The following is a 27,845-nucleotide window of genomic DNA, read 5'->3' as shown; positions in this document are numbered from 1 at the left end:
GACGCGCGGGCACCAGAGTCCGCCTGAGGCGCGGGAAGGCGCCGGCGGGGGCGGGTCAGGCTGACCCCGGGGCCCGCCCTGCTCTGGGCCGGAGGAGGCGGAAGCGGCGCCCGGGGCAGGCTGGGAGATGTAGTGCTTGACTCCCCCGGGAGCGGAAGTGACGTCGGAGGGGGGAGGCGGAGCCGCGCTGGGCTCGCGCGGGGCCGGGGAGCGGTTGGGGCCGTTGGAGCTCTGGGCATGCGCAGATCGCGGCGGGGCGCGAGACCTTCGTTAACCCCCCCATGCCCGGCCCGGGCCCCGCTCCCGCCGGAGCCGCCCTGGGGCCGCCCCGGGCTCCGCCCGCCCCGCTGCGGCGCTGCAGCCTCCAGGTACCGGAGCGAGCCCCGGGGGGGCCGGGCGGTGACTCTGCCCCGGGTCCGGGGGGGGACCCGGCCTCCCGCAGCGCCGGGATCTGCCCCCGGGGGGGGGCCGGGCGGGGGGAGACCGGGGGGGCAGGAGAGGGGGGGTGGGGGTGACCGGGGGGGGGCAGGAGAAGGGGGGAGGGGGGAGACCGGGGGGGGCAGGAGAAGGGGGGCGGGGGGAGACCGGGGGGGCAGGAGAAGGGGGGGCGGGGGAGACCGGGGGGGGCAGGAGAAGGGGGGCGGGGGGAGACCGGGGGGGGCAGGCGAAGGGGGGCGGGGAGAGACCGGGGGGAGACCCGGGGGGGCAGGAGAAGGGGGGCGGGGGGAGACCCGGGGGGGCAGGAGAAGGGGGGCGGGGGGAGACCGGGGGGGGCAGGAGAAGGGGGGGCGGGGGGAGACCGGGGGGAGACCCGGGGGGGGCAGGAGAAGGGGAGTGGGGGAGACCCGGGGGGGGCAGGAGAAGGGGAGTGGGGGAGACCCGGGGGGGGCAGGAGAAGGGGAGTGGGGGAGACCGGGGGGGGCAGGAGAAGGGGGGCGGGGGGAGACCGGGGGGGGCAGGCGAAGGGGGGCGGGGGGAGACCGGGGGGGGCAGGCGAAGGGGGGCGGGGGGAGACCCGGGGGGGCAGGAGAAGGGGGGCGAGGGGAGACCGGGGGGGGCAGGAGAAGGGGGGCGAGGGGAGACCGGGGGGGGCAGGAGAAGGGGGGCGAGGGGAGACCGGGGGGGGCAGGAGAAGGGGGGCGGGGGGAGACCGGGGGGGGCAGGAGAAGGGGGGCGGGGGGAGACCGGGGGGGGCAGGAGAAGGGGGGCGGGGGGAGACCGGGGGGGGCAGGAGAAGGGGGGGCGGGGGGAGACCGGGGGGAGACCCGGGGGGGGCAGGAGAAGGGGGGCGGGGGGAGACCGGGGGGGGCAGGAGAAGGGGGGCGGGGGGAGACCGGGGGAAATCTCGGCGCAGCCCGGACGTGGCTGGGGGGGGGGAGGAGCCGGGGCCCCCCGGGGACCGGGGAGAGGCGGGGGGGGGGCCGAGATCCCCTCGAATTTACCGCTGCCCCCTCCCCTGGGACCCCCCGCTCCCGCCCTGCCCCCTTTCTGTCCCCACAGCAGCGAGGGGGAGCCCGGGGGAGCCCCCCCAGGTGCTGCAGGGCCCCCCACAAAATCCGGGGTCCGGGAGCGGCGGAGCCCCCGGCTGAGGTCGGGCCCCTGTCGCGCCGGGCTCTGCACAGACCCTGACCGAGGTCGGGGCCCCCTTGGGACAGGGGCTGCGCAGACCCCCCGGGTACCCCCACCTGCCATTCGACGCCCGCCGCTGGCCCATGCCGCCGGCTCGGGCGCCCAGGGCTCGGGCGAAGGGGCTGGTTCGTGGCAGGGCAGGGGTCTGGGCTCGGGCTGGAGGACCCTGCGAGGTGGGAGGGAGCCGGGCCTTGGGCTGCAGCCCAAGCCGGACCATGGACACCCCCATTCAACAGCCCCGCAGCCTGAGCCCTGTGAGCCCCTGTCCGCGGGCACGGGCCGGCCGCCGGTGCCCACCTGCAGGGTAGACGTGCCCACAGCGACCGAGGGTCCTTGCCACAAAAACCCCAAAAGCTAAATCGGGAAATGGTGGGCGGCTGCTCCCCATTTTACAGATGGGGAAACTGAAGCTCAGAGAGCTGAAGTTGAGTTGCTCAATTTTTCTTAGAGCATTTGGGGTGAAACTGGGATCTGAACCCAGATTGTTTGAATTCTTGCCTCTCCCCTTGACCCCAAGCCCAGCGTGTGTGTGCACGGCGTTGTTCTGGTCTGTGTTTGCCTCGCACTGGCTTCCAAGGAAGGTTGTGGAATTTCTTTCACTGGAGGTTTTTAAGACTAGGTTAGAGGTAGACCTGTCTGGGAATGTCTTGAGTAGATGACCTCTCAAGATCCCTTCCATGCCTACATTGAAATAATTCTGACTTGTGGTGTGTCGTGTTCCACGCTGAGCTGTTTTCCATGGTGCAGTTTAGAACTGTGATACACCATGTTGTGTTACAGATTTATTGTGCATTGTTTTGCCTCAGCTTGTTTGGTGCCTGTGTTGTGTTGGTTTGAGTTGAGCTCTTTTCCATTGTGTACTTTTGTCCTAGGGTGTGTTAGTTTGCACTGTGTTGCTTTCTTTTTCTTTGTATTGTCATTTTTATGCTGTGGAGTATAGCTTTTTCTAGTTGTTTTTTCTCTGAATTGCCTGACATTATGTTGTGGTGGGTTTTATTCTGTATGTTGTTTTTCTACGTATATATTGCTTAGCATCATAGAAATGTAGGGCTGGAAAGGACCTCATGATGCCATCAAGTCCAGCTCTCTCTGCCGAGGCAGGACCAAGTGTATGTAGATTATCTGTTGCAGAGTTTTGTCCTACCTCTTCTTAAAAACTTCCAGGAAAGAGACTCCAGAGCCGCCCTTTTAAGACCATTCCAGAGCTGAGCTACCTTGGCCCTGGGGCCACCCACACAGATTTTAGTGGTGAGCAGCTCTGGTGAGAGGAGACCCCAGTGAGTGGGCAGCTGGGTAAATAGACTAAAGTTGGGAGGAGAAACATTGACGTGTCCAAGGTCACGCAGGCTGTCCGTGACAGAGCTAGAAAGAGATCCCAGTTCGAGTGCTGTTTGGGGTACTGAAGGTCTCTGCCACGCCGGTGTTTTAGGTACTGGTGCAAACTTTTAGTATAGACACAACTTACACTAGTGCAGTCTGATTGGCACGGGTGCACCATGTCCCAGTCGGACGGTTTGGGGTGGGGAGGGGGACAGTGACCTCACTGAGGCCTGGGGCTGGCTGAACGGTGCAGCTGGTAACAGAGGGGCAGCAGTGAGTGCTGGAGGTACGAGCCAGGAGCACAGCCCCACAGGACTGGACACTGACTTCTCCTGACCCAGGGGACACCCCCCCAGCTGTGTGCAAGGACTGCAGCTGAGCTGCCCTGCGAGGACAGCCTGTGCCTCCATGGACAAACCACCTCTTCCCGCAGCCTAATACAGTGGGGTCTGGGGACCTTTCCAAGCTGCAGGTGATGGGGCTCTGGAGTTAGTGGGGTCTGTTCCTGGCTCTGTCACTGACCTGCTTAGGCAAGTCCTAGCCCCTCTCTGTTTCCTCCTACCCATTGTCTACTTGGATTGTGATCTCTTTGGGGCAAGTGTCTGTGCAATGCAAGGCACAGTTTATAGACTCACAGACTTTAAGGCCAGAAGGGACCATCATGATCATCTAGTCTGAGCTCCTGCACATGACAGGCCACAGAACTTCCCTTGCCCACTCCAGTAATAGACCCCTAAACTCTGGCTGAGTTAATGAAGTCCTCAAATCATTATTTAAAGACTTCAAGTTACCAAAAAACCCAACATTTACACTAGTTTAAACCTGCAAATGACCCATGACATGCCCCATGCTGCAGAGGAAGGCAGAAAAACAAACAAACAACCAAAAAAAACACACCTCAGGGTCTCTGCCAGTCTGAGTCTCGGCAAAATTCCTTCCCATCCCCAAATATGGCAATCAATTAGACCCTGAGCATGTGGGCAAGAGCCAGCAGCCAGACACCTGGGAAAGAATTCTCTAGTAACTCAGAGACCTCCCCATCTAGTGTCCCATCACCGGCCTCTGGAGATATTTGCTGCTAGCAGTCGCAGATCAGCTACCTGCCATTGTAGGCAGTCCCATCCTACCATCCCCTCCATAAAGGTATCCAGCTCAGTCTTGAAGACAGTTAGATTTTTTGCCCCTACTGCTTCCCTTGGGAGGCTGTTCCAAAACTTCACTCTGATGGTTAGAAACCTTCGCCTAATTTCAAGCCAAAACTTATTGACGGCCAGTATCCATTTGTTCTAGGGTCAACATTGGTGCTTAACCTAAATAACTCCTTTCCTCCCTGGTATTTATCCTTCTGGTATATTTATAGACAGCAATCATATCTCCCCTCAGCCTCCTTTTGGTTAGGCTACACAAGAAAAGCTCTTTGAGTCTCCTCTCATAAGGCAGATTTTCCATTCCTCAGATCATCCTAGTAGCCCTTCTCTGTACCTGTTCCACTTTGAATTCATCCTTCTTAAACATGGGAGACCAAAATGGCCCACAGTATTTCAGATGAGGTCTCATCAGTGCCTTGTATAACAATACTAACCCTTCCCTCTGTCTCCTGGAAATACTTCGCCTGATGCATCCTAGGACTGCATTAACCTATTTCACGTCCGCATCCCATTGGCAGCTCATAATTTTCCTGTGATCAACCAATACACCTAGGTCTTTCTCCTCCTCTGTCACTTCCAACTGATAAATCCCCATCTTATTGCAAAAATTCTTGTTGTTAGTCTGCCCTGCCCAGTCCCAGCTGCTTCTGCCCCCCACCATACTCCAAACCTCTTCACCCCTCCAACTATCCGCTGCCAGTCTTCCCGCGCTGTTACTGCTTCCTGACTGGCAGAGAAACTCTAAGCTCTGTCCCCTTCTCTTGGCCTATGAAAGTTGCCTTGCCCAGGGCTTTGCTGCCTGTGTGAATGGCAGGTAGGGTTGGGGAGCCATCACTTTCTGCGTATTTACTGAACAGTCATCTAGTCACTGACCTCTTCATTAATGTAGAGGTAAGGTTGCCCAGTAGTATGTTGGGCCCTGCCACAATGACAAGTTCAGCAAAAGTCAAACCTCCAAAAACTTGGAAATACAGAGCTAATGTGCATGTCAGTGCAACCTTAATTCTGCCCCCTGGAGCTGGCAACAGCCACTGGGCATTCTCTGCCTGCACTCCAGCTGCACACACTGTGATAGATGTAACTGCACTGAAAGGTAATGGCATTAATTGGAGCAACTTGGTGGAGGTGTGATTGTGATATGAGAAGATCTGGGTCTGAGTCCCCCCGTGTGTGCGGTGAAAGGAAAGAAGTGCATGTATACCTTGAGCTTCCAGTCTGTATCTTTTCTGCACTGAGCTGTGCATGTTGTCAGGAGGAAACAGGGGACTGCTTGCCATGGGAATGGTCAGCAGTGAGATGGGATCTGAGAGCAGTGTGTGTGCTTAACGATGGGTAAGTGAATGTAGAATGTTAGCTGGAACTTGTGTTAGAAAGGATGAAAGAGTTGTAAAAAGGTGTGAAGAGGTGTTCAATTGACCAATTGTGTGGCTGTTTCTGGGGAGCAGGCTCAAAGTATCTGAGTGTAGAACAGGTGTCAGCAGCTCCTGTACAGTGTAGCTCACCTAAAACCAAATTCTGTCTTAGCAAAGATAAAGTGCTTTATTGTGTGCCCTGGTTGTCGTTTTCCCTAGTACTTTAGTGATAGGTACTGTCATAACCATACAGCTAAGGGTAGCCTAGAATTCCTTCTAACCTGTAAGGGGTTAAGAACCTCAAATAACCTGGTTGGCACCTGACCAAAAGGACCAATGGGGAAAGAAGATACTTTCAGATCTGGGGCGGAGGGGGGGAAGGCTTTGTATGTGCTCTTTGTTTGTGTGTTCTCTGGGGAAGCAGAGAATCATCAGGTCAGAAAACTCCTCCTCCTAAAATCATCCTAAAATGAGTCTCAATATTGCAAAAAGAGTAAGTAAATAAGGCAAGGCATGTTAGATTATCTTTTGTTTTTAGCTTGTGAATTTTCCCTTTGCTAGAGGCAGGTTTATTCCTGTTTTCTGTAACTTTGAAACTAAGCCTAGAGGGAGCTCCTCTGTGTTTGTGAATCTTTTGTTACCCATAAAGTTATCTTTCATCCTGATTTTACAGAGGTGATTCTTTCATCTTTTCTTTAAATAAAATTCTTCTTTTAAGTACCGGATTGATTTTTTCAGTGTCCTATAGACCCAAGGGGTTCGGTTTGTGCTCACTTCGTAACCAATTGGTTAGGATATTATTCTCAAGCCTCCCCAGGAAAGGGGGTATAAGGGCTTGGGTGGATATTTGGGGGGAGATAGGGCTCCAAGTGGCCCTCCCTGAATGTATGTTTAAATCACTTGGTGGTGGCAGCATACCGTCCAAGGACAAAAGGAATTTGTACATTGGGGAAGTTTTTAACCTAAGGTAGTAGAAATAAGGTTAGAGGGTCTTTCATGCGGGTCCCCACATCTGTACCCTAGAGTTCAGAGTGGGGAGGGAACCCTGAGAGGCACTATCTCAAATGGCCGGGTGCACATAGGTGTGGTGTTGGAGTAAAGGAAGGCTCATTGCTCACGTCGGTCAGATTTAGGGTTACATTCATAAGTACCTTATCTCTGCATTTCCTACTTATTACAAGTTTGAGTTTTGCTGATCTCTCTTCTGGAGGGGTACCAGACATTTCCGGGCAACCTTAAATCCTGAATTATCATTTTTTGAAAGTGAATTTCCTAGCTTTTTGCACAGAGCAATGTTGGCTGGAGGAGTTAGCAATGCTATAGGTAGTTGCGGGTCTCAAAGAAGTTTGCAGTCAGAGGCAGATAGCAGTACAATGATTTACCCAAGGTTACCCGGGAGGTCTGTGGCAGAGCCAAGGAATTGTCCCTGTCCAGTGCTCTTTCCACGTAGTTGCTGGGTGATTCTAAAGTGCAGCTCCCCGCTCCTGTACTTTTTGTTATGGTGGAATGGGAATCATAGAATATCAGGGTTGGAAGGGACCCCAGAAGGTCATCTAGTCCAACCCCCTGCTCAAAGCAGGACCAATTCCCAGTTAAATCATCCCAGCCAGGGCTTTGTCAAGCCTGACCTTAAAAACCTCTAAGGAAGGAGATTCTACCACCTCCCTAGGTAACGCATTCCAGTGTTTCACCACCCTCTTAGTGAAAAAGTTTTTCCTAATATCCAATCTAAACCTCCCCCACTGCAACTTGAGACCATTACTCCTCGTTCTGTCATCTGCTACCATTGAGAACAGTCTAGAGCCATCCTCTTTGGAACCCCCTTTCAGGTAGTTGAAAGCAGCTATCAAATCCCCCCTCATTCTTCTCTTCTGCAGGCTAAACAATCCCAGTTCCCTCAGCCTCTCCTCATAACTCATGTGTTCCAGTCCCCTAATCATTTTTGTTGCCCTTCGCTGGACTCTCTCCAATTTATCCACATCCTTCTTGAAGTGTGGGGCCCAAAACTGGACACAGTACTCCAGATGAGGCCTCACCAATGTCGAATAGAGGGGAACGATCACGTCCCTCGATCTGCTCGCTATGCCCCTACTTATACATCCCAAAATGCCATTGGCCTTCTTGGCAACAAGGGCACACTGCTGAGTCATATCCAGCTTCTCGTCCACTGTCACCCCTAGGTCCTTTTCCGCAGAACTGCTGCCTAGCCATTCGGTCCCTAGTCTGTAGCTGTGCATTGGGTTCTTCCGTCCTAAGTGCAGGACCCTGCACTTATCCTTATTGAACCTCATCAGATTTCTTTTGGCCCAATCCTCCAATTTGTCTAGGTCCTTCTGTATCCTATCCCTCCCCTCCAGCGTATCTACCACTCCTCCCAGTTTAGTATCATCCGCAAATTTGCTGAGAGTGCAATCCACACCATCCTCCAGATCATTTATGAAGATATTGAACAAAACCGGTCCCAGGACCGACCCTTGGGGCACTCCACTTGATACCGGCTGCCAACTAGATATGGAGCCATTGATCACTACCCGTTGAGCCCGACAATCTAGCCAGCTTTCTACCCACCTTGTAGTGCATTCATCCAGCCCATACTTCCTTAACTTGCTGACAAGAATACTGTGGGAGACCGTGTCAAAAGCTTTGCTAAAGTCAAGAAACAATACATCCACTGCTTTCCCTTCATCCACAGAACCAGTAATCTCATCATAAAAGGCGATTAGATTAGTCAAGCCTGATCTTCCCTTGGTGAATCCATGCTGGTGAATAATGGTTATACTTTCAAATGTCTCTCTCCTTCTCCACCTCCTCCTCCTGCCACCATTTCAAGCTCTGTCTCCCCTTCTTTCAAGTGTTTGTCATGAGCAGTTGGTAACCCAGCCAGTGAGAGCAATCTCCGACATGGTCTGTGCCCCAAGAGCTTGACAATTTAATTACATGGTGGTTACAGTAACTAAGTACATGAGTGAAGACTGGTGTTAGTCTCTCTCTCTTTCTCCACCTCCTCCTCTTCCTGCCAGCATTTCTCATCTATCCTATCCAGCCCTCTCTTAGCATTGTAGGACCCAGTAGCTGTCAGATGTACTAGGCTGCTGCACACACGTATTACAGGCAGTAGCATACTGTATGGCACATGCCAGCTTGGGCCTGATGTAGCCTGATCTGAACACTGAGCTGGGCCTCTTGCCCCGGTCCAGCCATGCCCTAGCTCTGCCCAGTCTGTCCCTCCTCCAAACATTCCCCCTCCCCTATACGCTCTGGGCTTCCCCTCCACACCATACACGGGTAACGTGCCTTTTAAACTATTCATATTTTGGATTTCAGATGATTAAATTTGTGTTACCTTCAGCTAACCACCCCCACCCCAGTTTCAGTTGTTTGGTGGTGCCCCAATGGTTTTCCATTTGGGAGGGAGCAAGGCTGGTCACTTGAGCTTTGTGTTACCTTGCCAGCTGACTAGTGAGAAGTGACGACTCCCTCTTGGGTGGATAGGCCAATCCTAGAGCCCGTTACCTCTCGGTGATTGATTTTTCTATTCCAAGTCCATAAAGTAGATTTTCAATATAAATGCTTCTTTCTTTACATATGTCCCATACATTGATCTCTCAGTAATTATGAGTCTTGACCAGTTATGAGCTTTCTGTAGACATGTCACATGACCATCCTCTGAGAGATGGGTTTGGTGTGATGGTTTTGTCAGGTCTCAGGTGAGAGCTGCTGGCAAAGACCAAGACCTGGTCTACACTACAAGTTTGTCGAATTTAGCAGCGTTAAATCTGAATTAACCCTGCACCCATCCACACAACAAAGCCATTTTTTCAACATAAAGGGCTCTTAAAACTGATTTCTGTACTCCTCCCCAACGAGGGGATTAGTGCTGAAATCGATATCGCCATTTCGAATTAGGGTTAGTGTGGATGCAATTCGAAGTTATTGGCCTCCAGGAGGTATCCCACAGTGCACCATTGTGACCGCTCTGGACAGCACTCTGAACTCAGATGCACTGGCCAGGTGTACAGGAAAAGCCCCGGGAACTTTTGAATCTCATTTCCTGTTTGGCCAGGCAAGCTCATCAGCACAGATGACCATGCAGTCCCAGAATCGAAAAAGAGCTCCAGCATGGACCGAACAGGAGGTACTGGATCCGATCGCTGTATGGGGAGAGGAATCCATGTTATCAGAACTACGTTCCAAAAGACAAAATGCCAAAACATTTCAAAATATCTCCGAGGCCACGAGAGACAGAGGCTACAGCAGGGACACAACACAGTGCCATGTGAAACTTAAGGAGCTCAGACAAGCGTACCAGAAAACCAAAAAATCAAATGGACGCTCTGGGACAGAGCCCCAGACATGTTGCTTCTATGTTGAGCTGCAAGCAATTTTAGGGGGGGCCGCCACCACTACCCCACCCCTGTCCGTGGACTCCGATGATGGGGTACTCTCCGCCATGCCTCAGGATTTTGTAGATGGGGAAGATGAGGAGTAGGAGGACAAGCTAGGGGAGAGCACACAGCACAGCGTTCTCCCCGACAGCCAGGATCTTTTTATCACTCTGACTGAAATACCTTCCCAACCCAACGAAGCCAGAGAGGACTTCTGGTGAGTGTACTTTTTTAAATATAATACATGTTATAAAAGCAAGCGTTTTTTAATGATTAGCCCTGAGGACTTGGGATGCATTCGTGGGCAGTACTGCTACTGGAAAAGTCTGTTAACATGTCTGCGGATGGAGTGCAAATCCTCCAGGGACATCTCCATGAAGCTCTCCTGGAGGTACTCTAAAAGCCTTTGCAGAAGGTTTCTGGGGAGAGCTGCCTTAGTTCGTCCTCCATGGTAGGACACTTAACCATGCCGTGCTAGTAGCAAGTAATATGGTATCATTACATGACAAAGCCTGGCAGCGTATGGTCCCGGTGTTTGCGGGCATTCAAGCAACATCCGTTCTTTATCTCTCTGTTTTATCCTCAGGAGAGTGATATCGTTCATGGTAACCTGGTTGAAATAGGGGAATTTGATTAAGGGGACATTCAGAGGTGCCCGTTCCTTCTGGGCTGTTTGCCTGTGGCTGAAAAGAAATCCTCCCCACAGTTACCCATGCGGGGGGGCGGGGGAGGGGCATTGGCGCTGAGCTGTTTGCATTCGGCTAGCAGGGATCTTCCCTGATACCAGCCAGGCAGTGGGGGGAGGGGAAAAGCGATCATCCCATAGAATTAGATAGGGGGAGGGGGTTAGTTTGGTTTCTGCTGCTGCACGTTAACAGGAAAACTGCAGCACTAAATGGCCAACTCAACGGGCTTTGCTTGGTATGGGAAAGGAGGGGGCTGCTGTTATGAAGGTTGCAGAAGCCGAAAGACTATGGCTTACCATGGCTGCCTGCAAGCCGAATTCTGTTGCCCGGCCCTGCATGTGTGATCTCTAACACCAGAGCCGCAGGCACTCAATATAAGATGCAAAATGCGACCTTGTACCAAAATCACATGTGCTATGTAATGTGAATAGTGTTGTTCACTGTGAAAGAGTATAGCCTTTGTTCTGTAAAATGTATCTTCACTCCCTTTTTTTCCCTCCAGCAGCTGCAAATGTTTCAAGCCTCCCTTCTCCGTCCCAAAGGCTATCTCAGATAAGGCGGCAAAAAAAAACGCACACGCGATGAAATGTTCTCTGAGCTCATGCAGTCATCCGGCACTGACAGAGCTGTGTGGAGGGACACAATAGCAGAGTACAGGACGGTGGCCAATGAACGTGTGGAGAGGTGACGGCAGGAAGATCAGAGGATGCATGAGGAAATGCTGGGGCTCCTGTGGGATCAAACGGACATGCTCTGGCATCTGGTGGAGGTTAAGGAATGGCAGCAGGATCACAGACTGCCACTGCAGCCCCTGCTTAACCACGCTCCATCCTCTCCAAGTTCCATAGCCTCCTCTCCCAGACACCTAAGAACATGGGGTGGAGGCTCTGGGCACCCAATCACTCCACCCCAGTGGACAGCCCAAGCAACAGAAGGCTGGCATTCAACAAGTTTAAAAGTGGCCTTTTCCTTCCCTCCTCCCACACCCCACCTGGGCTACCTTGTGAGTTATCTCCCTATTTTTATAATCAATTAATAAAGAATACATGTTTTTTAAATGATAGTGACTTTATTTCCTTTGCAAGCAAGCTGTGATCGAAGGCGGGAGGGCAGGTGGCTTACAGGGAATTAGAGTCAACTAAGGGGGCGGGCTCTCATCAAAGAGAAACAAACAGAAGTGTCATACAGTACCCTGGCCAGTCATGAAACTGGTTTTCAAAGCTTCTCTGATGCACACCGCTTCCTGCCCTGGTGTCTGGCTGCGCGTATTCAACGACCAGGCAATTTGCATCAACCTCCCACCCCACCATAAACATCTCCACCTTACTCTCACAGAGATTGTGGAGAACACAACAAGCAGCAATAACAATGGGAATATTGGTTTCACTGAGGTCTGAGCGAGTCAGTAAACTGCGCCAGCGACCCTTTAAACATCCAAATGCACACTCTACCACCATTCTGCACTTGCTCAGCCTATAGTTGAACAGCTTCTGACTACTGTCCAGGGTGCCTGTGTACGGCTTCATGAGCCAGGTCATTAAGGGATTGGCTGGGTCCCCAAAGATAACTATAGGCATTTCAACATCCCCAACAGTTATTTTCTGGTCTGGGAAGTAAATCTCTTCCTGCAGGTGTTTAAACAGACCAGAGTTCCTGAAGACACGAGCGTCATGAACCTTTCCCGGCCATCCCACGTTGATGTTGGTGAAATGTCCCTTGTGATCCACCAGTGCTTGCAGCACCACTGAAAAGTGCCCCTTGCGGTTTATGTACTGGCTGCCCTGGTGGTCCGGTGCCAAGATAGGGAGATGGGTTCCATCTATAGCCCCACCACAGTTGGGGAATTCCATTGCGGCAAAGCCATCTAATATGACCTGCACATTTCCCAGAATCACTACCTTCAATAGCAGCAGCTCAATGATTGTGTTGGCTACTTGCATCACAGCAACCCCCACAGTAGATTTGCCCACTCCAAATTGATTACTGACTGACAGGTAGCTGTCTGGTGTTGCAAGCTTCCACAGGGCTATTGCCACTCGCTTGTGAACTGTGAGGGCTGCTCTCATCTTGGTATTCTTGCACTTCAGGGCAGGGGAAAGCAAGTCACAAAGTTCCATGAAAGTGTCCTTACACATGTGAAAGTTTCGGAGCCACTGGGAATCATCCCAGACCCGCAACTCTATGCGATCCCACCACTCTGTGCTTGTTTCCCTGGCCCAGAATTGGTGTTCCACGGCATGAGCCTGCCCCATTAACACCATGATCTCCAAATTGTGGGGGAACGTGGTTTTAGAGAAGTGTGTTCATGTCCTCATCACCGCGCTGCCGTCACCTCCTCGCCTGGTTTTTCAGGTGCTGGTTCCGCATACACTGCACAATAATGCGTGAGGTGATTACAATGTTCATAACTCCTGTGGTGAGCTGAATGGGCTCCATGGTTGCTGTGGCTATGGCATCTGCTCCTGCTTGGGCAATCCAGGGAAAACGCCACGAAATGATTGTTTGCCGTTGCTCTGGCAGAGGGAGGGGCGACTGACAACATGGCTTACAGGGTTGGCTTACAGGGGGTGGCTTTGCGAGAAACAGAATGGCCCCCTCAGGGATAGAACTCAAAACTGGGTTTAGCAGGCCATTGATTTCACGGAGGGAGGGAGGAGAAAATGAATACAAAACAAATCTGGTCTATTTCTTGTTTTGATCCACTTCATCTATCTTTATACATCTTGCTGGCAGCAGACTGTGCAATACGATGGCTCGCCATCGTCATCTCCTGGGTGCTCAGCAGAATACGGTGCAGTATGACTGCTGGCCCTCGTCGTCTCCTGGCTGCTGATTAAAAAGTGCACTGCCTGTAGGACTGAATCACCATAAGACACTCCCATGTTTGCCCAGGCGCCCCTGACCTCATCGAGGTCAGTTAAAAGAGCACCCTGGACTACGTCGACGACGGCTACCAGTCATACTGCACTGTCTGCTGCCAAAAGGCAATAAACTGCTGCTGTGTAGCAATGCAGTACCACGTCTGCCAGCACGCAGGAGACATACGGTGAGCTGAGCGGGCTCCATGCTTGCCATGGTATGGCGTCTGCACAGATAATTCAAGAAAAAAGGTGCAAAACATTGTCTGCCCTTGCTTTCATGGAGAGGGGGAGGGAGGGATCGGGGGCCTGATGATATGTACCCACAACCACCCGCGACAATGTTTTAGCCCCATCAGGCACTGGGATTTCTACCCAGAATTCAAATGGGTGGCAGAGACTGCGGGAACTGTGGGATAGCTATACACAGTGCAATGCTCCAGAAGACGACAGTTGCCTCGGTACTGTGGACACACTCCGCCGACTACATGCACTTAGAGCATTTGTGTGGGGGGACACACATAATCGACTGTATAAAAACACTTTCTACAAAACCGACTTCTATAAATTCAACTTAATTTCATAGTGTAGACAAGGCCCAAGTGACCCTTTGCCAAGGGATCTCTGTCACTGTCTAACCCCCGTAGGCCAGGGAGAGGACAACTTTCTGCCAATGGCCTTCAGGACGGGTGCTGAGTTCACTGCAGTGCCCCTTGACCCCTCTCCATTTTCCTTCTTGGTGTGGTGTCTGGGATACTGCCCCTCTTCCTGCTCCCCAGGCCACTCCACGTGCCAGGCTGCTGGCAGCCCGCAGTGAGAGACCATCCAGCCCATCAAACTAGTGCCAAACTGCTGGGCCTCCCTCAGTGAAGGCCAGAGCCCTGAATGCTGCCAGCCCTCTCTTTGGGGCTGGAGATCCTCTACAGACTGTTCCCTTCCCAGGGTTCTCCCCCTCTAGTAGAGAAGGTCTCTCTTGTTAACTCCTGCTCCAATCCTGGTATGGTTTGTGGGTGTGGAGGAGCTGGGCCAGTCCAGACTACGGCAGCAGTTTAACCCCTTCTGTGACAGTGTGGGGTTTATATAGCCCTTCACAGGCACCCAGGCCCAGGGAATGGCTCCCTATCTTGCCTGATGTGGTGGGGCGATCCACTGGCAACATTGCCTTTGAGGGTGATGCTCCCTCCTGCTCCCACTCCCTCCCCTCCCCTCCCCCTTTACAGCCACCACAATGCCTGTCACCTTCACGTCCTGAGGGGTGACCACCAGAAGGTGTGTTTTGTTATCCCTTTCCCTACCCCCCCCCAGGACCCGTTGTGCACCCTCCCTCACTCACCTCTGTCTCAGGAGACAAGGTGGGTCATGGGGTGCGGGTGATGATCTGCTGGAGATCCATCATCACTGAACGAGTGGCAGCCTTGACCCTCCTCGAAGGTTGCCGGGATGCTGATGTGCACTGGAGGAGAACTGGGGCTTGACTGAGTCCATGGACCATTTGGCTCACACTCTGTCACTGGAAAGCCTGCTCTGCGTGGCTGCCAATTGCTGCTGGTGGCGTTGTGCCCGTAAGTCCCTGTAACGCTGTCTTCAGCGACTCGAGAGCATGAGCACCAGCCTCGGGCAGACTGGTAAGAAGCAGGGAACAAACCCCAAATTGATTGTGAGGTCGATATGTAGATTTCACCAGCCAAGTATCCGGTGTAAAGGCTTCAGGCACTGTAACAGCATTAACGTGGAATCACAGACAGTCCCCTTGGGTCATCCCGTAGATCTCACCATGTAGGTGAACTCACCTTTGTGACAGATGGTCCCTTACAACAGGGGTTCTCAAGTTTTTTCTTTCTCAGGCCCCCCCAACATGCTATAAAAACTCCATGGCCCTCGTGGGCCACAATAACTGGTTTTCTGCATAGAAAAGCCAGGGCTGGCATTAGGGGGTAGCAAGCAGGGCAACAGCCTGGGGCCCCATGTCAGAGGGCTCCCACAAAACTACATTGCTTAGGCTGTTGCTTCAGCCCCTGGTGGTGGGGCTCAGAGCCCTGGACTTCAGTCTCATGCGCTGAAGCAATTTTAGCTTTCTGCCCTGGGCCTCAGCGAGTCTAATGCTGGCCTTGCTTGGCAGCCCCCCTGTTAACTGCTTGTGGCCCCCAGGGCGCCCCCGACCCCTGGTTGAGGACGACTGCCTTACACGATGAATCACAGCAGTGTTAAGGTTACTGCCAGTCCCAAAAGGACTAGTCACTTCCTTAGGTCAATTGAGTCTTAGATCTCACAAGAAAGACAAAATTTGTAGCCAGTCCTGTAATAACCTGTATTTAGATTTATTTAAAAGAAAACGAGAGTTGTTTACAAAGTTAAAGCAGGTTAAAGCACATGCAGATGAGTTACAGTCTTAATTTTCAAAAGGTAATAGAAGCTTCTCTAATAAGTAAGCTCTACATATTCTTTAGGACTAACCCAGGCTAAGGAGCTGGGGATCTCTTGCTTATGCCTAGAAACTTTGTCCCCCAGAGTCCAAGCAGCATACAGATAATCAGTTCCTTCTGTATGGGGTTTTTATCCTTTTTCTGCCATGTGCTCTGAGCTACAAGCTCAGCTAATGGGAAGTCAAGAGCACACCAACACTCTTTTGTCTTCTTTAACATCCCATAATAGTCTATCTGGTGTTGATGGACCTTTCCTGCCAGGCAGGATGTAATTAATTCTATTGCCAATCAGCACTTCTCCGAGGTAAAGTCTCTCTCCTGTCCGGTGATTTACAGAGCCACAGAGGCTCACAATGCAACTAGTCAGATATTAACCCAGGCAGCAACTCAATAAAGCATTCAATAAAATCTAAACACGAAACACATTGTTATAATTCTCATCCCTGTTTTAACAATAGTAACACAGGTGAGCCAGACTGATTCCAGCTCTGCGTTTGTCCATGTTAAATTAAGACTTGGGAGCTTTTGCAAGAGCTAACACCTCATCTGTCAGCGTCACAGGCAGGATGGGCAGGGTTGGTGTCTCTAGCCTCTCTTTGCCAGAAGCTGGGAATGGGTGACGGGATGGATCACTTGATGATTCCCTGTTCTGTTCATTTCCTCTGATGCATCTGGCATTGGCCATTGAGCTAGATGGAGCATTGGTCTGACTCAGTGGGCCGTTCTTATGTTCACAGTCTCAATCAGGAGTATCTACTTATTTGACTCACTGTGGAGCCACAGAAAGAAACAAGGTGTGCTGATGTAAAAAGGCCCAGTCTTACAGCCCGTGGGGTCATGCTTTCCAAAAGCTAAAACTAGGCCCAGGCCATGAAAGGGGGCACTCCCAGGAGAGACTGTATAAAGGCTGGAGCATCAAATAACTTTGTAAACCCGAGAGAGCTGCCCTGGGGACAATGACAGGAAGAATCTCCCAAAGTGACTCCTTTGATTCTGCTCTTCTCTGGTCTTTGGTTTACAGAATAATAGAACTGGAAGGGACCTCGAGAGGTCATCTAGTCCAGTGCCCTGCACTCAAGGCAGGACTAAGTATTATTTAGACCATCCCTGAGAGGTGTTTTTCCAGCCTGCTCTTAAAAATACCCAATGATTGAGATTCCACAATCTCCCTAAGCAATTTATTCCAGTGCTTAGCCACTCTGACAGTTAGGAAGTTTTTCCTAATGTCCAACCTAAACCGCCCTTCCTGCAATTTAAGCCCCTTGCTTCTTGTCCTATCTTCAGAGGTTAAGAAGAACAATTTTTCTCCCTCCTCCTTGTAACAACCTTTTATGTACCTGAAAACTGTGATCATGTCCCCTCTCAGTCTTCTTTTCTCCAGAGTAAACAAATGCAATTTTTTCAATCTTCCCTCATAGGTCATGGTTTCTAGACCTTTAATCATTTTTGTTGCTTTTCTATGGACTTTCTCCAATTTCTCCACATCTTTCCTGAAATGTGGTGCCGAGAACTGGACATACTACTCCAGTTGAGGCCAAATCAGCGTGGAGTAGAGAGGAAGAATTACTTCTTGTGTCTTGTTTATATACTCCTGCTAATATATCCCAGAATGATGTTTGCTTTTTTTGCAACAGTGGAACATTGTTCAATCATATTTAGCTTGTGATCCACTATGACCCCCATATCCCTTTCCGCAGTACTCCTTCCTAGGCATCATTTCCCATTTTGTATGTGTGCAACTGATTGTTCGTTCCTAAGTGAAGTACTTTGGATTTGTCCTTATTGAATTTCATTCTATTGACTTCAGACCATTTCTCCAGTTTGTCCAGATCATTTCAAATGTTAATAGTATCCTTCAAAGCACTTCTGACCCGTCCCAGCTTGGTATCGTCCGCAAACTTGATAATTGTAACAGAGAGACTCTGATACTTGGAGGGTTTCACCATGTCTCAGAGGGTTGAATCCTGGTGGGAGGGGGCTAGGCCTATACTGGAATAAGGTCACTCTGTGCTTCACAGTGTGGCAGAAACTAGAATGTCCATTAGCAGGGAAAAATCCTGGGGGGAAATCAGCATGCGGAATGGACAAAAATCCCGTCTGAATTCTCTCACATTGCCCTTCTCGCCCTGGCAGGCTACAGAATAATGTCCACATTTCACTCCAGATCATCCTGTCCTCCCAGGGGGAAGGAAATGGCTGCAATGGAGCTGGCTCAGGTAAGGGATTATCAGGGAGCTGGTGGTGGGTTCTGCTTGGATGGAGAGGAGCAGTAAATGCATAGGAGGGTGGGAGCTGCTAGAGGCAGTGGGAGGCAGGAACTATCTAGTGTGGAGAAAGGGAGGGGACAGGATGTGACAAACCTGCTGAGACTTGTGTAATCTAGGGTGTGATGGGTTGTCACCCCAGGGTGCAGTCTTGGGGGCTTCTGGGAACGACTGTGCCCTCTAACCCTCAAGCTGGGCTGGCCATTTTCACACTGCTTTGCTGGAGATTCAGCCAGCCTCTCCAGGCCCTGTTATCACCCAACACGACAGCAGGTGGCGCCATGCATCCAACTAAGCTACCTGAGTGCTTTACCTAAGCCACTCAAGGACAGATAGAAGACAACAATCAGTTTCCCAGCGATAAGTGATAGCAAACAGATCAAAGCAGATTACTTAGGCTTAGTTTGAGTTTTTGGTTATTTGCTAACATACTCGGTGGATAGAATTTGAATTAGCAATTTCTCACCCTGACTGATGATAGAAGCAGTCCACCAAGTTTCCATACACAAGCTTGAAATCCCATTACCCTGGGACCAACACTTCCCCTTGTTCAGTCTTTGTTCCTCAGGTGCTTCCTCGGGTGGAGAAAGTGAACAAGGAAAAGTTATTTACTTGTTCCCATAATATAAGAACTAGGGGCCACCAAATGAAATTAATGGGCAGCAGGTTTAAAACAAATAAAAGGACATTCTTTTCCAATGACACCGCATGTGACCCATCTTGCACAAAATGCCTCATAATTATGTCCTAATCATATTATAATCATACCACTGTGCTGAATATGGGGTGTAGTGTCAGATAGGGCCTAATTTCAAGGCACAGGAGTTGGGATTGGAACTTCCCCCTCTTTGTGGAACAGGAAATAACCCTCCAGCCAGGGCTGGGAAAACTTCCCAGACTGCCAGTGCTGGAGCCTGAATCTACTGAGTCTTCATTAGTTACCACCACCACCCCCATCTTTAACTGCAACTGCAAACTTCATCAGTGACGATTTTATATTCTCTTCCAAGTCATTGATAAGAATATGAAATAGCACAGGGCCAAGAACCAATCCTTGCGGGAACCCGCTAGAGATAAATCCACTCGACCATGGTTCCCCACTTACAATCCCAGTTTTTAATCTATTAATGTATGCCGTGTGTATTTTGTATCTTTCCAGTTTTCCAGTCAAAATATTGTGCTGAACCAAGTCATATGCCTTACAGAATTCTAGGTATATTACATCACCACTATTAGCTGCAACTAAATTTTTTATCTCATCCAATAAGGAAATCCAGTTAGTTTGATGGGGTCTATTGTGTCTACACCTTTGTTCATGGGTACTGATTATATTACCCTCCTTTAATTCTTTATTAATGAAATCCAGTATCGGCTGCTCCATTCTCTTGCCCAGTATCGATTTCAGACTAACACTCTTGTAATTAGCTGGGTCATCTCTTTTACACTTTTAAAATATTGGCACAGCATTAGCTTTATTCCAGTCCTAATTAAAATCAACATTAACAGTCCACCACGCTCCACACCTACGTCTTTCAAAACTCTTGTTATCTGGACCCGCTGATTTAAACACGTCTAACTGTAATACCTGCTGTTTAACATCCTCGTGAGTTATTGTTGGAATGGAAAGAGTGTCATCATCAAGATCTTATGATATGAGTACATCATCTGTTTTTCTCCAAATCCAGGAGAGAAATATTTCTTGAATGCTTTTACCTCTTCTGCATTACTTTTGATAATTCTGCCATTTCCATCTATTAATTTACCACTACCATTGCTAGGATTTTGTTGGGATTCCTACCAGGGAGTCGCCGGCAGGGTTCAGAGACAGCCTTATCTCCTGTATCAAGCTCTGGCTAGTAGGTGTGTGATAAATGTGAAGATCTTGCCTCTGTCTGTCACACAGGTTCTCTCTTTCTACCCTCTGATGCCTTCTGGCTGCTCTAAGCAAGGGTGGGACTCCGTTAACATGTGCCTCCTGGAGCTTCAATTTACCTGTTGCTGCTGTTTTGTGAATAGTGGGGTTGTGACTGGGGCAGCAGGTACTGAGTGTTGGACTCTTTCTCTTTTAGGGGCTGGTGACTTTCGAGGAGGTGGCTGTGTATTTCACCAGGGAAGAGGGGGCTCTGCTGGACCCCACTCAGAGAGCCCTGTACAGGGATGTCATGCAGAAGAACTATGAGACAGTGGTCTTGCTGGGTAAGGAGTCCTGTTCCCTTGGTTTTGAGAAGCTGTGGGGTCTGTAAAGAACATCAGTAGAAATAAATTTATACCTTTATTCGTCATACAAATTTTGACAAGTTTCCTTGCTCCCCCCTCTTTTGCCTTACCTCCCACCCACTAGTATAATTTTTGGACATGTGCCTTTTTGGTGCAATCAGTCATTTTAAAATTGCATTTATTGTATCCTTATTGGCTACATTAATAACTACATCATATAACTGTAGCTTTCATGCCTTTTCCTCATTTTAAGAGGAAAATATGCTGTCTGTAGAATTCTAAATTCAGTAAATAAGTGTATGACTCATGCATGGCTTTTGTGACAGTCAGATGAGGTCCTCTTTTGATAGGAGAGAGTATAATGTTGCCATTCAGGACCCCACGGGTGAAAGGAGAACAGAGCTGTGGGAGGGGAGGAGAAGCGGGGGAGTAGATAATTCTGGGGTACCAGGACAGGCAGAGGGTGTGTGAGGGTTAGAGCTAAGAAGCAGCAGGGAGGGGTGAGGTAGTGAGAGACGAGGAGAGAACACAAGAAGTTCCCAAGGTGCCGGGAGGTGGTGCTGGCTGAAAGTAATGAGAAGAAGGGCACCCAGGAAGTGGGCTGGATGGGTCAGTAGCAGGGAGGAGAGGTTTGGGGATGAAGAGCTGTGGCGGGGTCCCAGACCTTTAACCCCAAATCCCTACCTAAGCCTTGTTGGTTTAGAGCCTACACTCCAGTTTTATTTCTGTTCATTTTCGCTTCATGATACATTTTCCCCCCAAATACTATTATTTTAACTCTTGACCTCCCTCTCATTACCCCCCCTCCCCATATAACCTCCCCATCTCTATGCACAGGGACCCTGGCCAACCATCCCCAGTCCTTGCTGCATTTCTCCCTCCCATGGCAGGGCTGCTACCCAGGCACTAATGGGGACTTTGTTGATGATGTCACAGGATGGCAGTGTAGCCTGTACAATTTTTACATCTATAAGATTACGTATTGGGGTACAGCTTGCCCTTGTCCATGGCGACTCACAGTTAATGGAGGAGATGAAATTTGGTGAAACACAGAGAAACTTGATATAATACAGACAGTTATAATTAAAATCGTAGGCAAGGATCAATACACATAATGATTAGACTGAGATTAATATAGTAAAGAGGGTCTTTCAGGGTGCATACTTACAAGTTATTGACACCATTGGAAACAAAGATTGAGGGGCCAGGGAGCCCATCAGAAGGGAGGCCCTGCTTCAGTTTACACTATCTCGGGGACCCAACAAAATGAAAAAATGGTACCTAGGAGAGGTATTTTATCTGCTTTCTTATGTTAATAGGATGACTATATACTTTATCTGCTCCTTTACTCTGATTACGATAATGTCAATAGCTGCCCCCAACCCATATGTGGCCTTTGGGAAGTCCATAATTAGGCATCAAGCATTAATACTCATGATTTACTTATTTATTAATAATTCCAATATATGAATGCAGTCCAACTGCTGAGATACTTCATAGCAACCTAACTGTGAAAGCCCGCCCCAAACTTCTTTCTTTCAGAATCCTGTGGTGTATTGCACCTGTTTGTGGTTACTCGTTAATCTCTCAGAATGAAGGTGCAAAATATCTAACCTAGGATTCGCTCCTTCGGCCTGTTCAGGTTAATCCCAGACTTCAGCATAACTACTCCCACAAAGCCTCAACCTAATATAAGGCCCTCACCTGTAGCAACCTTAGGTTATGTCTACACTACCCTGGTCAGTCAACCTATGCTGCGCAACTCCAGCTATATGAATAATGTAGCTGGAGTCGATGTACCTTAGGTTGAGTTACCGCAGGGTCTACTTACCTTACTCCTCTCATCAGGGGTAGAGTACAGGGGTCGACTAGAGAGTGATCTACAGTCGATTCGGCAGGTCTTTACTTGACCTGCTACATCAACCACAGGTGGATCGATCTCAGAGCTTTGATCCCGGCTGTAGTGTAGTCCCTGCCCTTAATAGCCCATTTATTTATGTTCATCTGCTTGCCCCTCCACCCATGTTCCAAGCTAATAAGCAATACTCTGATCATGACATTTTAACTTTAGCGAGTATAAAACTGCTCACAACACATGAGACTAGGTCATAGATCATAAAATCAGGTCGGGGTCAACAGGAGTGAGAGTTTGGAGAGAGTCTTTTCCCCGCTCTCCCCATCTGCAGCAGCCACAAGCTGTCTTCCCTCCGGGCTCCTTGGATCTTTGAGCCTGGCCCTCCTGAGTTTGCGTGTCCCAGTTCTTGTTTCTTACATTCTCCTTTTCTGGAAGAATTAGAGGCTGTTGCTCCTGAATTTTAGTGTTTCATTCCCCAGCCTTCTCCACACACTGGGAGAGTTTCATTTTCCCTCCCATTACACCTGAGTCAGTAGATTTCCTAATTCCCCAAAATGTGCTTCTGCGATGTCACAGTTCTGGGGTAGCTAAGCCTTTGACCTGCCCCCATGGTCTGCTCAAGCAATGCCCTCTCGGGTATCAGGCCTCTAGCCAGCCCCTCTCTATGCGTGGGGACCCACATGCCTCTCCTTTTTGACCAGAGTTTGAGGATTGCAGCTTGTCCTCCACTGTTTTCACTGGACTGAGCTCCAGCTCCTGTGCTTTGCTTTCTCTCCCAGGGCTCTGAGCAGCGTGTGTGTGTGATAGAGGTGGGAATTTTGGTGATACATGTATGATGCCAATACACACCTCAGTTTCCCTCTGTGATTGGTATTGCTTTGATTATAAAGAGCAGGAGACATGAGGTGTTTTGTCATGTAGGTGTCATGGGGTGATATGAATGGATCATTAAGGACTGGCTGGGACCATCCTACATCAATGGAAAACCCAACAGAGAAAAGAGAATAATTGTTACCTGTCCATGGGAGGATCTCTGCTTGGCTGAGTGAAGCATACATGGACTCGTTATGTTTTTGGGAGCAGGAAGAACTGAGATTGCAGATGCAGGCAGCTCTACTGGAGCGAAGACAAATGAACAGGCACAGTGAAAGGAAACCAAACTGTTTTCTACAGCAGCATGGCTCAAGGGCATTGGCCAGTACGGATTGTATTGTCTTCTTCGCTTCTCTCTCCTAATCTGAGGACTTTCCAATGCTGTGTTTAACTTGACTAATAAACCCTGCTGTGTTTTAAAAGTCTGCCCAGTGTCACAGGAAAAACTTGCTCTGTGCATTGACTGAGGAACAGACTCTGAAGAGAAGCGTCGTTCAGCTGCACCTGCTGGGCAGAGCTCACAGGTTGGAATAGGAGTGTTGAAGCCAGAGGCTCAGTCTCTGGTGTTGAAGCTCCATGGCTCATCCTTGTGGAAGAGTGGGACCTCCTGGGGGTCTCGTGCACTGAATGGGCACCTCCCAAGGACTGTTTAAAAGCCTGGGCATTGCACAGATCCTATGGATCCATGACAGTGTGCCCGTGTGCCTGATGGGGAAAAGATATAAAAGAAGAAAAGGATCTAAATGTGTATTTGCTATTGCCCCCTCCTCAGTCCTCATGGGAATCCCTGATCTGTTCCAAAGTGTATTAAAACCTTCCTTAAAGGCTTACCTCTTGGTTATCAGGTCATGTCAGTTTTGTTAGAAGGCTTTCGCTTCACCTTCCCATTTCCCTGGTTCTTGTCATGCAGACAGAAAACAGCAAAAGACCAGAAGTCCGAAGTGCAGATAATGCGATGTTTATTGGGGTTAGTTTCCAAGCAAGCATGTTGCAAAGCCCTTCACACCAGTTGGGCTTATCTCTATATGTCCATAGAGTCTGTTCCCCAGTGTTCTGTTCCCAGCCCCGACACCACAGAGCATTTATCCCGTGTCTCCCTTCACAGCTCTGAGGCCACAGAGCCTTGCCTGTGTCCCTGTTCCCGTTTCCCCCCTTAACAAATATGATTCCAATTTCCCTTCCCCCTCCTGTTTGACCCTGGCTATGTAGTAATATTCTCAGCTATACCTTAACCAGCATTGTACGGAAATTTAACTAAGCAATTCTAGCATATTGTAACGTAATTCTCTAATCAATTATACCGCACCACCCTAATTAACTTACAGCTAGCAAAATTAATTATACAGCAGACAGAAACAATTAGAGAACCAGACTGATTAACAAGGTAAAAGTGGTGGCATAAAGATAAAACAATACAGAAATGAGGGTTTCACAAGCATTGAAAAGTGATTTCTTGCCAGACAGGATGCTATCAAACTAATGCTATCTTTAAGCATCTTAAGATCTGTTTCTTTATCTGGTGGTGATGGGCACCATCTGGACAGGATCGTCTTCCTAACAGCCCAATACCACCTTATGTCAGTGTGACTGGTTTGGGAAGTGAGGATGTGACCCTATGCTTCCCAGCTTATGGCTGCCCCTGCTGCTTGGCCAAAAGCCTTAGCCTAAGAACAAGGCCTCAGACTATCCTCGTGAGAGAAGGCCCATACACAGGCGGACTGTGATTTTGATTCTTTGTTTTTATACCCCTGTAAGTAGCTAAGTGATAAAAACGCAGCTAAGTTCTCAAAGTATAAGCTTCACAGGCAGGCCTGAATACCAATATTCTAACAGTGGGTTCTACCCCGTCCCCCATTCTGTGTCTGTCTTTTCTATTTAGATTGTAAATTCTTCAGGGCATGGGCCATCTACTATTCTCTGTACTTTCCCTAGTATAATGGTGACCCACTGTTAGTTGCTCCTTAGGCACTAAGGTAATGAATATTATTTATATAATAATAATAACTATTCTGCCACTTTGAGCCAATGAAGATGGCCTTGGGATGTTAGTGCTTAAAAAATGAGCTGGAATTACAACCATGGACTGTTCTTTGTGACAAGTATCCCACAAATTCCACTGACCTCCCTTGTTTTCTTTGCCTGGAGTAGGGTTTCCAGTTTCCAAACCTGATGTGATCTCACAGCTGGAACGAGGGGAAGAGCCGTGGGTCCCAGACCTCCAGGGCTCTGAGAAAGAAGTGCTCCTGAGAGCTGCCTGCACAGGTGAGGAATTGGTTAAACCAACTCAAAAACTGTTTGGGAATGCAGGAAACATTTGGGATGCCCTACAAAGACCTTGTGAGGTCTCCAACTTCAGGATTGTTCCCTGCAGATGTGGAATCATTATGCCAGATGTCACCCAGGGCTTCCCTCCTATTCTGATGGACAACTGGCAACAGGTCCCTCCCCGATCTCACTTTTCCCTGAGTGTTCTAGTGAGATATGGACCAAAACTGATCCCTTCCTCTCTCCTCTGGGAAAGGGTTAGGGGAAAATCAGCTCCTGATAGCTTTGATCTCTCCCACACATATTTTGGTTTGTTCATCCCTTTTTCCATTCCTCTCTCTGAGATTTCCTTTATTTCTGGCACAGGGAGTGACCTGTGTCTGGATTCTCTTTGTCTCCCATCAGGTGATGGGATGGTGACTGAGAATGAGGAGGAGACACCCCAGCAGGAAGATGCTGAGGAAGTAGAACCACATGCAACGTTATCAGGAAGATCCAAAGGGAATGGTTCCAGGAGTTGTGCACTCCCAGAAAAAGCAAAAGCCTGTGAGAGTCAGCAGAGGCCAGAGGACAACTTGAGTAGCCACTCAGACCTTATTACACGCGAGAGAATCAACTTGCAAGAGACACGCTACACATGCTATGAGAGTGTGAAAAGAGAAGAGAGACCTTACATGTGCTCTGAGTGCAGGAAAAGCTTTAGTCATAGCTCTGCACTTATCACACATTGGAGAATCCACACGGGAGAGAAGCCCTACACCTGCTCGGAGTGCGGGAAAAGCTTCAGTCGGAGCTCACACCTTATCACACATCGTAGAACCCACACAGGAGAGACGCCCTACACGTGCTCTGAGTGCGGGAAAAGCTTCAGTCAGATCTCTATGCTGAGCACACATCGTAGAACCCACACAGGAGAGACGCCCTACACATGCTCGGAGTGCGGGAAAAGCTTCAATCACAACTCTTCCCTGATCACACATCAGCGAATCCACACAGGAGAGACCCCCTACACATGCTCGGAGTGCGGGAAAAGCTTCAGTCAGAGGTCTGCCCTGACCACACATCAGAGAATCCACACAGGAGAGACACCCCACACATGCTCTGAGTGTGGGAAAAGCTTCAGTCAGAGTGGGAGCCTTATCAGACATCAACGAATCCACACAGGGGAGAAACTCTACACGTGCTCTCAGTGCGGGAAAAGCTTCAATCAGAGCTCACACCTTATCACACATAGAAGAATCCACACAGGTGAGAAACCTTATGGCTGCTCTGAGTGTGGGAAATGCTTCATTCGTAGTTCAGCCCTCATCTCACATCGGAGAATCCACACAGGAGAGATGCCCTACACGTGCTCCGAGTGCGGGAAAAGCTTTAGTGGGCACTCAGCCCTTATCACACATCGTAGAATCCACACAGGAGAAAAACTCTACACATGCTCTCAGTGCGGGAAAAGCTTCAATCAGAGGTCACACCTCATCACACATAGAAGAATCCACACAGGTGAGAAACCTTATGGATGCTCTGAGTGTGGGAAGTGCTTCATTCATAGTTCATCCCTCATCTTACATCAGAGAATCCACACAGGAGAGAAGCCCTACGCATGCTCTGAGTGCGGGAAAAGCTTCAATCGCAGCTCACACCTTCTCACACATAGAAGAATCCACACGGGTGAGAAACCTTATGGATGCTCTGAGTGTGGAAAAAGCTTCAGTCGGAGCTCACACCTCATCAGACATCAGCGAATCCACACGGGGGAGATGCCCTACACATGCTCTGAGTGCGGGAAAAGCTTCAGTGAAAGTTCCAGCCTTATTAGACATCAGAAAATCCACGTGAGAGAGAACTGCGACAAATGCCTTGACCAGGGCTGACCAAAGATTTATTATTTTTTTTTAAATCACATTTGCTAATTCCCACATAGTGATCTTTGCACCATCTTCACCATGGTCTCTCAGCTCCCCCAGATCAGTTGCCTGCGTCTGCCTTTTGCAGCTCACCCTTCTTTGGGGTCAGTCCTGTGATCTTTCCTATCAACTGCTTTCCTTTTGAGTCGTAGGAGTCTGTGTCCGTCCAGCCAGTAATCATAGAATATCAGGGTTGGAAGGGACCCCAGAAGGTCATCTAGTCCAACCCCCTGCTCGAAGCAGGACCAATTCCCAGTTAAATCATCCCAGCCAGGGCTTTGTCAAGCCTGACCTTAAAAATCTCTAAGGAAGGAGATTCTACCACCTCCCTAGGTAACGCATTCCAGTGTTTCACCACCCTCCTAGTGAAAAAGTTTTTCCTAATATCCAATCTAAACCTCCCCCACTGCAACTTGAGACCATTACTCCTCGTTCTGTCATCTGCTACCATTGAGAACAGTCTAGAGCCATCCTCTTTGGAACCCCCTTTCAGGTAGTTGAAAGCAGCTATCAAATCCCCCCTCATTCTTCTCTTCTGCAGACTAAACAATCCCAGCTCCCTCAGCCTCTCCTCATAACTCATGTGTTCTAGACCCCTAATCATTTTTGTTGCCCTTCGCTGGACTCTCTCCAATTTATCCACATCCTTCTTATAGTGTGGGGCCC

At 49.6% G+C, this 27,845-nt stretch overlaps 1 protein-coding gene and 1 long non-coding RNA gene across 5 annotated transcripts; both read left to right on the top strand.

Annotated features, from left to right (window-relative positions):
• Positions 1-27: 27 nt before the first annotated feature.
• Positions 28-27,562, top strand: LOC311514106 (uncharacterized protein). 4 transcript variants are annotated; one of them, XM_084616489.1, is made up of 4 exons: positions 28-368; positions 20,135-20,261; positions 25,159-25,272; positions 25,681-27,562. In XM_084616489.1, the coding sequence occupies exons 1-4, from the start codon at positions 282-284 to the stop codon at positions 27,144-27,146; spliced, it is 1,794 nt and encodes a 597-aa protein (XP_084472615.1). In that variant the 5' UTR covers positions 28-281; the 3' UTR covers positions 27,147-27,562. The 4 variants fall into 4 exon arrangements, with proteins under 4 accessions (XP_084472615.1, XP_084472614.1, XP_084472617.1 ...); XM_084616488.1 differs by having other exon boundaries at positions 25,642-27,562; XM_084616491.1 differs by lacking the exon at positions 20,135-20,261 and having other exon boundaries at positions 266-368; positions 25,681-27,561.
• Positions 8,007-11,583, top strand: LOC311514147. Its single transcript, XR_014709833.1, has 2 exons — positions 8,007-10,051; positions 11,023-11,583. It is a non-coding gene; the product is annotated as an uncharacterized lncRNA (long non-coding RNA).
• Positions 27,563-27,845: the final 283 nt, after the last annotated feature.

Source organism: Lepidochelys olivacea, assembly GCF_965140295.1.
Source record: "Lepidochelys olivacea isolate rLepOli2 genome assembly, chromosome: 28".
NCBI lineage: Eukaryota > Metazoa > Chordata > Testudines > Cheloniidae > Lepidochelys > Lepidochelys olivacea.
The sequence above is the reverse complement of the archived record's forward strand: the minus strand, read 5'-3'. Positions and strand labels throughout refer to the sequence as shown.